Below are 10,659 nucleotides of genomic sequence, written 5' to 3' on the forward strand. Positions count from 1 at the left end.
TGCTGTAAGGGGGAGGGACATAAATTGTATTATTGAAATATGATGATTTTAGGCTGAATACAATTCTGATATCATCAATGGGCCATCAATGAGACTACTGTTGCAATTCCTTTCATTCACTAAATGTATTTAGAATAAAAATACAATTGTGATTTCGTAATTTCACACGTTTTACTGCAAACACTATTGCAAACTTGAATTTGTTTTTCCAAATCAATCTATTGACATTTTATACTTTTTCTATTAGGCAAATCATTTCTCTATTCTCTATTATTTTGATGAATAGGCTCCAGTAAGTAGGCCTAGGCCTAGAATAAAATGGCCTACAATGCAGACCTGGACAATAGAGACTGCTGCTGCTTCCACATAAATGCATAGAATAAATTAACACAACATAGATAGAATAACACCCCATCATACACCCCCCTCCCCACCCACACAAAACGTTAGTACATGCATGGCAGGCAGGCTGTTTAGCAGTTTTAATGACAGGGGGACAAAATAATGTTTATATCTGTTCAGCCTGCATCGAGGCATCCTATAACACCTCCCCGGCGGCATCAGCTGGAACTCTGTGTTCAGTGCATGTGTGGGGTCCGATATGACCCTGTCCTGGAGAGAGGAGGGAAGTGTCATGCCTATAATCTTCCCCGCTGTCTTAGTCAGTCTCAAGATTTGGGCTTTGAGCTGCACCGTCAGGTTACCAAACCATGTAACAGTGAGCTGCACCATCAGGTTACCAAACCATGTAACAGTGAACTGCACCGTCAGGTTACCAAACCATGTAACAGTGAGCTGCACCGTCAGGTTACCAAACCATGTAACAGTGAGCTGCACCGTCAGGTTACCAAACCATGTAACAGTGAGCTGCACCGTCAGGTTACCAAACCATGTAACAGTGAGCTGCACCATCAGGTTACCAAACCATGTAACAATAAGCTACACCGTCAGGTTACCAGACCATGTAAAAGTGAGATACACCAAACCATCCATGTACAGTAACAATGCCATAGCGTATGATTGACCCAATAGTAGATTGGTGAATAATCTGCCCACGGGGCATTAGAATCTATCTGTCTATCATCCATCTCATGTCATATTTAAAGATATAAATGTCTGCTAAAGTAATTTACAATACCAGGCTAACTAAACTCAACACTGTCTACATCCATCCATCCATTTAACCACATGCACCTAGCCTTGTATTTAGCTGCAGCTGTCCCATCCCAAACTCTGGGGCCGTGCAGTATGAGTTGCGTCAACAGAGGGCAGCATCACACAACCATTTCTGTAGGAGGTGTGGAGAGAGGTCTGATTCTGGAAAGCTGCATGATGACTAAGGATGATACAGGGATATTTACAAACTAAATCTAGCCATATGTCAGAAATGTGCTGGATCCTCTGCAGGACAATATCTGATGTAGGCCTATTAACGTAGAGACAAGACGCTTCATAGTTCATGGTTCATAATTGTAGTGTCAAATTATGTAGAAGGACCTTTATTACTTTCAGTAATGGGAAGAGTAGCTCACATATGGCAGTAACACGTCAGGCTCACCTTCTACAATAATATACATTTCAGCATTACTACCGGTTTTAGTCTACAGAATAAATGTTTTAGGCAGCCTAAAAACGCATCCTAAGTCCAATAGTATTGAGAATGAAAATTGCACAGGTTTAGAACAACATTTAAAATAGTTTAGTACAATGTGTCCAGTCTCCTCAGAGGTGAGTGGCTAAAACGAGATCAAATATTTCTTGCTGATATCAGCACTGCGCCAAACCGGACAGTTCCATCTACCGGCTCTAGTGTCCACAATAGGTATGGCTCCTTAGATCTCCTTAGATGTGAGTTTAATCACAAATATAAATGTGGTTATTAACCCTTTAAAGGTGCTTATAATCAATGACTCAGTATATTTAAGGTATTTGATGAGAGGTTGTTTTACCTGGGACATCTGCAGTGGCCAGTTGGGCAGGCTAGAGGTTGTTTTACCTGGGACATCTGAAGTGGCCAGTTGGGCAGGCTAGAGGTTGACGTCAGCAGGCATTCATTATAGATCGTTGGGAGGTCCCCCTATAAAAAGGAGACGCGCCCCCTGCTCTGCTCCCTTTCATCACTCGCCAAGATGAGCTACGGATCTGACTTCAATTCCGCCTCTTCCTACCGAAAGATTTTCGGGGAGTCTCCCCGTTACTCCAGCTCTCCATCCCGCATGAGCAATGCCTCTTTACGCAGCGGCGGTTACCGGTCCCACTCTCAGTCCCGGAGCATGGGCTCTAACCTGGGCTCCTCTTTCCACCAGAAGAGGTCCTCTGGCCGGTCCTACTCGCAGATGCCCATGCCGATGGAGAACTTGGATTTTGCCCAGAGCACGGTGCTCAACAATGAGTTCAAAATCATCCGCACCAACGAGAAGGAGCAGATGATGGGGCTCAATGACCGCTTTGCCATGTTCATCGACAAGGTGCGCAACTTGGAACAGCAGAACAAGGTGCTCGAGACCGAGCTGGTGACCCTGCGTCAGAGGCAGACGGAGCCCTCGCGCCTGGCGGACCTGTACCAGCAGGAGATCCGTGAGCTGCGCTCCCAGCTCGATGAGGTGAACGGTGAGAAGTCCCAGATCCTCATCGAGCGTGACAACATCGAAGAGGACCTGCAGAAGCTCCGCGTCAAATACGAGGACGAGTACCGCCTGCGGGAGGAAGCCGAGCAGACCCTCAAGGCGTTCAAGAAGGACGTGGACGACGCCACCATGGTGCGTTTAGACCTGGAGAAGAAGGTAGAATCCCTCCTCGACGAGATCAACTTCATGAGGAAGGTGCACGAGGAGGAGGTGGCCGAGCTCATGAACATGATCCAAGCCGCCCAGGTGTCCGTGGAGATGGAGGTCTCCAAACCTGACCTCACCTCTGCCCTGAAGGAGATCCGAGGCCAGTACGAGTCCATAGCCTCCAAGAACCTCCAGTCCGCCGAGGAGTGGTACAAGTCGAAGTTCGTTGACCTCAATGAGCAGGCCACCCGTAGCCAGGAGGCGATGCGCGCCAGCCGGGAGGAACTCAATGAGTTCAGGAGGCAGCTCCAGTCCAAGACCATCGAGATCGAGAGCCTGAGGGGAACCAACGAGTCCCTGGAAAGGCAGCTCAACGAGATGGAGGAGAGGCACAACCAGGAGATTGGGCAGTACCAGGTAAGACATTATTTGTTTACTTTAAATACACTTAAAAGTTCAAATGTGAGCTTATCTTTCTTGCAGTTTGTTTACAAACATGTCCAGGATAAAGCAAGAGATAAAGAACTGTTTAGTTTGGAAAGATGTTGCATTTAACCATGTGCAAAAAAAATAAATAATTCTGATTAAAGAAAATCACAATTTCTGTTCTAATAAAATTGGGGAATTTAGCTTTATAACATTATTTTAGAGCTATTAAATTGTTTTACTAAAATGTACAACATGAGAGCTGTAAAATAAAAGTGTTGAGATGACAATAGGAGCTGTTCACTCTCCATGGTGCTGAAACTATTCCGGTGGCGTGATAAAACGCTCTGTCACCGGTCATAGGGCTGCGGTTGAAAGGGTCTTTTAGCTTTTTTTTGAGATTGGAAGTTGAAAACCACTGTTCTAATTTTAAAATACACACGCGCCTCTCATTGTAACTGCTTTGTGTTGTACTTAGTAACTGAGAAACTCATTGAATGCTCTCTTATAACCGTATTTTATTTGGCGTTAGTGCGTCTCTGTACTGTACATGGTGATGACATATTCTTTGGAGAGTGGCCTGTTCTTGGTTATTTAAAATCGAATTTATAATCTTATTGTTATCGTTATTCTCTTGAGTTAGACATCACCAACACTCAGAAGAAAGTTAGGCTATATTAAAACATAGCCTATATCAACACAATTCACTTTTACGGTTGCCACTGTTTCACAATTTGTTTTCTACTTCAATATGTTACCAGGACAACATGGCCGAGCTGGACAATGACCTGAGGACCACTAAGAGCGAGATGGCTCGTCACCTGCGGGAGTACCAGGACCTGCTGAATGTCAAGATGGCGCTGGATATTGAAATTGCTGCATACAGGTACTTAATATAATCATATATAATAATATATGCAATTTAGCAGATGCTTTTACCCAAAGCCACTTACAGTCATGCATACATTTTACATAGCTTGTATTCATCATTATAATCATAACATTCATCATTGTAATCATAACATCACATTACTGTAACATACAAATTGACATTCTAGCTTTCATAAAGTTACAGTAGATTTATTAAGCTTGAAAATGTCATGCCTAAATACCTGCATGACCAACACTTGATCAGCATCACTTTAAAGATCCTGATCAATCAATGACATAGATTTAGAAGTCATTACCCACATGCCCTGAGGTGACTTAGCATTACTCTCCTGGGGTAGAATGGGCTGGTCACGTGACTCGTTTATATTTTAACCTGTATTTAACCAACCCTATCTCTCTCCCTTCCTCCCCTCCCGCTATCTCTTTCTCTACATCTCTCCTTCCTCTCCCCTCTGACCCTGCTTTCTTCTCCCCCATCCCTCCCTCCGTCACACTCCCTAACACTTCCCCCCCCTCTCCTCAGGAAACTCCTGGAAGGGGAAGAGACCCGCATCAGCACAGGCATCACCTACTCCAGCCCCAGCATGAACATGAGGTCCTCCGAGATGAGGTCCTCCGGCATGAGGTCCTCCGAGATGAGGTCCTCCAACATGAGGTCCTCCGACATGACCTCCTCCGGCGACGTGGACTTGCCCAGCATGGGCAGCTACAACCAGACCACCAGGTACACCACCATCTCTGGAGGCTCCAAGAAGAATGAGGGAAAGGACCAGGAGGATGGGCAGAGCAAGTCTGGCAAGGGGTCCAACGACGGAGACCAGAAGGAGGCCAGCGACGCCAACCCCACCAACCAGAAAAACTAGACTCTCCCCTTCCCTTAGGTTTAACCTTCCACCTTCCATCCCCTCCCTCCTACTCCCCATCCCCCTCCCCCCCTTCACAGGGGTATTCTCAGAGAGGAATCCGTTATAGTTTAGACTCTACTACTACTACTGTGTAACCTACCACTATCCAACAACCAATCACTGTAGTTCTCTCCACTCTACTCTCTTACTATGACAATAACAAAGTAGTTACAGGCACACTTCTGGCCCTATCAGGAGACACGTAGGTTATTGTGGTGATAGGAACATACAGTTCAGTACAATACTCAAAACAGTTTACTCTCACTTTGGGCTCGCGCTATTGTATGGCACTAGCCTGGTTTAACCAGACTGAGCGCTGCACACACTAGAAACAACAGTGAAACACAGCGAAATCAGTTTGGGACGCCAGGCTAGTTTGGCACCGAGCTGTGATAGATGTCATTCAGTTCAAGAAACAATCATGCACCACTGCCACCGCCTATGATAATATTCTCTATACACATTCCATGGGGGGAGGGGCGGATGTGTGTGCGAGAGTTTGAATTTGTGCACGAAAAACAAAAATCCGAAACATATCAGCTTGTTAACTGTTGTTAATACGTCTACTACGTCCACATACCACAATATGAATGAAAGCACTTGTATGGTACGGAGGTAAGAGCTAGAGATCGATCAAGTTGTTAAAGGAGCACACAGTTATTCAAACTCGGCAGAAAACAAAAAAAGATCTGTGATCTTGCGGAGCCATTTTTGCCTTATCTACAACGCAGATAATATTGCGAACTCTGAGTTTCAATGCAATGCTTTCAGACAAAACATCACGAGTAACTAAATCAGAGTATATCTAAAAGGCTTGTTCGTACCCTGGTCTCGTCACTGTCAATAGCATCTGCCTTATGATCCCGGTCCACTCAAATCTGCATGACAACATGACAACAGCGCGTTGTTTAAACCGCCACCCCTTCTACACCAGAACCAGAGCTCAACCAACAATGGTTCCACCAAAAGCAGAATTACTCTCCAAGATTGCTCTTGATGTCAATTCATCAAACTTCTATAAAGGCCCAGTCCAGTCAGAAATGTGATTTTCCGGTGTTTTCTAAATGTTTACACACTATGAGGTTGGAATAACTCAGTGAAAATGATGATAATGCCCTTTTAGTGTAAGCGCTGATTGACGTTTGAATAAACCGCCTGACATTTCAGCCTGAAAGTGAAACTAGCTAATAATCAAACTGTTATTTGCATGATGTATGTAGCATATCTCAAGCTTGCATGGTGACAGATTGTTAGAGGGCCATACTTCATTTTCACATACTCATAACGTATAGTAGGAAATCAATGGGATGCTAGGTTCCACACTTCATTGCCAATGCTTTACATCGCCATGTACACAACACTGGTTTTAGAACATGAGGTTGTACGTGCTTAGTTGGCCAGTAGGTTAGACTTGAGATGAATGCCATCATTTAGACAGGATGTGACTTCGACACACGCTGCTGACATTGTCCTCAGCTACACTGCTTGGTTCTTGTGTGATGATTCTGCGAATGATGAGGATGTTCGTCATGATGAGGGTCATATTCAGGGCCCTTATATATCGATCTAGATGAGATTTCATTTGTACTGACGATCAGTTTGTGCAGGCCATGACTGGTTACAAGAAAAGGGGCAATGGGAGAAGTAGAAAGAAAAGTAGGAGGTGTGGGACTCTGAGAAACAGGGAGAAAGGAAATTAAACAGAGAGGGAGAGAGAGAGAAGATGAGCTACCTTTAAATTCTCTTTCTCACGACAGGCTCAATCAATCAAATAGAGAATGCGTGGGCTTCTACATGGTCCAATAGGGTGTGTCGGACAGAATGGTATGCATAAACTCCATTTCCCACCTTCCATTGCAGACTCCTGAAGCCCGTTTGAATTAACAGCGACGTCCAGCCTCCGAACAGTACCACATCACGACACTACGCCTTAGGAACACAACAACTAACAAGCCAAACAAACAAGTAAACAAAAACAAGTCAATAGTCCAGAAAAATGGACCCGACCGTGATGCTTTTAAAGCACCATGACCTCTGAAAAATACGGCCATGACGGAAATATTATGTCTGTTGTGAACGATTATGAATGATCTCAGCAATAGAAATCTGTATGTAAAGGAACTAGGCAGACCTTTTGTTTCCTTCTTGTGCACTGTCCAGGTTTCAACACAACTACTTCTGTCTTCTTACCTCTGTATCTTAGCTTGAGTGCCAGTCTATTTCTGCTATGTTGCCAACTCACTGTCTCTCATCGACATAGAGTTGGCAAGAGAGCACAAACAAATCTAGACCTAGGCTACCTCTGTATCTATGTCTGTCTGACTGTCTGCCATGGACCTCTAAACCCTGACCGGCTGCACTCACTCACTCACCCTGCGAATGGAAACCACTGATTGTACAACAAACTACAGAAAGCTGTTGATTGGTGGAGATGTGGTTGCCGTTGTTTTACACGAGGCTTGCGTAACTAAGTGTCTGAGTGTCTGGAGTTGTATGTGTTTGTATATGTGGACAGTTTCCTAGGGTAACTCATAGTGGGGAATCAGGTTGGGAAAATCAGAAAGTTTGGCCTACCGTTTCCTTAATTCTTGAGCTCCAATGTAAAGGAAATTTACAGAGGAAAACTGGTTGCAAGTACAAGCACAGCTACATCGACAAGTACAAATATGAGTGCAAGTGCAAGTACAAGTACAGATACAAGTAGCCTTGTACACAACCACAGGTATAAGTTTAGAATAGCTATGACTTCAACGTAATCAAGAGGGTCACAGGTGTCAAAATACCATTGCAACAAGCCTCTACAACAAACCTCACGACTACTACTGCAGCACTGCCAAACTTTTCTAAAATGCGTGTGCGACAAAAAACACTTTTCCTGTACAAAATAGAGCTGTTTTTGAAAACCCGTTGCCACGCAAAACCAAAACCGACAAATAATACAAAACAAAACATGGAATGAATGAATGCTATAGTGTTGTCAAAATGCCTTAAAACACCAGCTGCTTTCTAGCTGAATGAATCCTGACTTGCACTTCAAGTTAAACTTCCACTTAGCCTCCCATAGACATCAACGCAAGTGGAAATATGACTTACGTGGAAGTTGGGATTCATGTGCGTCTACGTGTGGTTATGTTAAGGATGTTTTATTCTCAACCATCTCTCTCTAGCTTTAAGAGCAACAGCTACCATGCTAAACTGAATAACTGAAAACATGTAAATGCTTAGTATCTGAATGTAATTGATAGACTATGCTCTGACTCTGTACCTTACTGCTGATGTATGGCACGCACCAATAAAGACTAGACGTTATTAAGACCGTATCTCTGGGCTTGTTGTGTCTTTCTGATGGGGTTTTTAAAAGGACTTGCCTCGTGGAGTAGGCGAGCATACCAAACTGGGCATAGGCGTCTATTCCACGTCTATTCCACATTGGTTCAATGTCATTTCATTGAAATGACGTGGAAACAACGTTGATTCAACCAGTGTGTGCCCAGTGGAGTGCACTAACTATTTGACTTTACAGTAATGTTTCCTATGTGCTCTCAGTCACGGGAGATCTCAACCAAGCCAAATGACATCGTACATCGACGAATGGGTGGATCCTACGATAAAGTAGTCATTTTTAAGCGGTAATGCAGTCATTATGGTGGTAATGGACCAATCAAGCGAGGTTTAATACATCTATGAAAAAAACATGTAAACCATTTACTAATGGGATTCTAATCTTATTCAGACAGAGGATTAACCACGGTATGATGGAAAGGGGTTTTACACTCTTGGTCATGCTAGGTAAATGAATCTAAGAAATATGCAGGATCTCAGTTTAGATGAATCAATTATTCTTAGCTTTAAGTGAGCATCTTTTGTGATTCATCTAGCGTCCCATGTTGATGATTCTATCAAAGCCTAGGTTGTTCATTCGAAATTGAATGTGCAATAGATAACTCCATTAGTAGACCCATTCACTCTCGCAGTTCACTTTCCAATTAGAGAGCTTTTGTTCATTTTGTTAACGATGAAAGAACTAGGTAGGAATGTAGGAACGTAAGAATAATCATTGAACAATTCACAAATAAATTCATGAATAAAAGAACAAAAGACGTTCATTTCATTTGAATATCCCGCCCCTCCATCTGTCAGGTGGAAAATGATTGACAGTTGTCGTAGCTGTTTGAACATCTCTGTGTAAAGAAGTGATGCTGAGACAATAAGGGCACAACCACCTTGACGGTTTGGTTATGGCTGTAGTCTGCTCTCCAGGGTCATGGTAGAGAGACACCTTTATAGGTTGTCTGCTGTGTTGACCTTTGTATCTCTTCCTCTACCTACCTCACACACACACACGCACGCACGCACGCACACACACACACACACAGTCACACACACAGTCACACACACAGTCACACACACAGTCACACACACACTCCTTCCAACACCTAGGTCTTGGGCCTCCATGGACCCCCTGTAAGCACCTCTCTCCCTGCAGCCTCGGTCTGTGGGCCGGGCCGAATTGGGCTGGGTGGTTCTGTGTGTGTGACGCACTCTGCAGTCCTTCAAAGATTTATACCCCTGCAATGCTGCCGAGTGGAAGGTCTAGCGAGAGGCTCACACAGTGGCACGCCATATAAAAGCCCTGTTATGAAACAGCCCGCCCTGCATCAGATCAGACCATCCTGCATTGGAGCTATGCCTTTTTACCTTGTTATGCAGGTCCCAACTTAACAACCCTGCTCAGAACACTCAGAGATGTTGCCAGATATGTATTTTAGAGAGTGAAACAAATGCTTTGAAGAGAAACTGTAAAGTAGGATATCATGTACTAAGCCATGGGATCCATTTGTCACTCTGCGGGGTGCTGAAACTAATCATGAAGCTGAAATACACTGTCAAGAGTGGATGGCTCAGAGGCCAATGCAAAAAAAATCACAATCACACAAGGTCAGTGTAGCGTGCTGATGGCTAATTTCCTGCTAGCATTAGCATGTTGCGCACATGCAGTTGGCACACTGTGTCACGCATAATGTTTTCCTTACAGTGTAAAGTATGAACTTGAATGACTTAGTTGGAGTGTATTGGATATGCTTCAGTAGGGACAAACTCTGGATAACCCCAGTAGCTCCATAGCGTGATAGCGGCATATGTTCTAAAATACCTCTACAACGAACTATGTGAACAGAGAGGGGAATGACTAAGGCAATCATGACTAGTCAGCTTGTCAGGCAATGGCATCTGTTTTGAGGAAACATTCTCTCTCTTTCTCCGTTTCTATCTCTCTCAACGTCTCTCTCTATCGCTATCTCTGTATATCTCTCTCAGGGTCTCTCTCTCCCTGTTTCACCCCTGTTCTCTCTATCTTTCTCTCTCTCTCTCTCCCCCTCCCTCCCTTTCTCCCTCCCTCATTGTCCTCCCTCTCTCTCTGTGAGGGATGTTCTGAAAAATAAACATGTTTTAACTTTACGGGGTCATGGCGATGAATCTCTCTCTCCTCTCTGTTGGCGGTGGACGGGGCAATGACAATCAGTCCGGGGACTGTGGCTGGGGAGCGAAGGACGCCATAAACCACACACACACACACACACACACACACACACACACACACACACACACACACACACACACACACACACACACACACACACACACACACACACACACACACACAC

General features: G+C 44.3%; 1 protein-coding gene across 3 annotated transcripts; it reads left to right on the forward strand.

Annotated features, from left to right (window-relative positions):
• Positions 1-2,093: 2,093 nt before the first annotated feature.
• On the forward strand, positions 2,094-8,316 carry inab (internexin neuronal intermediate filament protein, alpha b). Of its 3 annotated transcripts, none has more exons than XM_014177865.3 (4): positions 2,094-3,191; positions 3,962-4,086; positions 4,615-4,972; positions 6,857-8,316. In XM_014177865.3, the coding sequence occupies exons 1-3, from the start codon at positions 2,130-2,132 to the stop codon at positions 4,952-4,954; spliced, it is 1,527 nt and encodes a 508-aa protein (XP_014033340.1). In that variant the 5' UTR covers positions 2,094-2,129; the 3' UTR covers positions 4,955-4,972; positions 6,857-8,316. The 3 variants fall into 3 exon arrangements, with proteins under 3 accessions (XP_014033340.1, XP_014033349.1, XP_014033329.1); XM_014177874.3 differs by having other exon boundaries at positions 4,615-4,815; XM_014177854.3 differs by having other exon boundaries at positions 4,615-8,316.
• The last annotated feature ends 2,343 nt before the right edge of the window (positions 8,317-10,659 follow it).

This window comes from Salmo salar, chromosome 02 (genome assembly GCF_965601325.2).
Source record: "Salmo salar chromosome 02, fSalSal1, whole genome shotgun sequence".
In the NCBI taxonomy this organism is placed as follows: domain Eukaryota; kingdom Metazoa; phylum Chordata; class Actinopteri; order Salmoniformes; family Salmonidae; genus Salmo; species Salmo salar.

Bases quoted from the DNA above. Each gene is read 5' to 3' on its own strand.
- inab (XM_014177854.3), top strand. From the start codon at position 2,130: ATGAGCTACGGATCTGACTTCAATTCCGCCTCTTCCTACCGAAAGATT. The intron at 3,192-3,961 runs GTAAGACATTAT...ATATGTTACCAG, and splicing joins AGGAGATTGGGCAGTACCAG to GACAACATGGCCGAGCTGGA. The intron at 4,087-4,614 runs GTACTTAATATA...CCCTCTCCTCAG, and splicing joins ATTGAAATTGCTGCATACAG to GAAACTCCTGGAAGGGGAAG.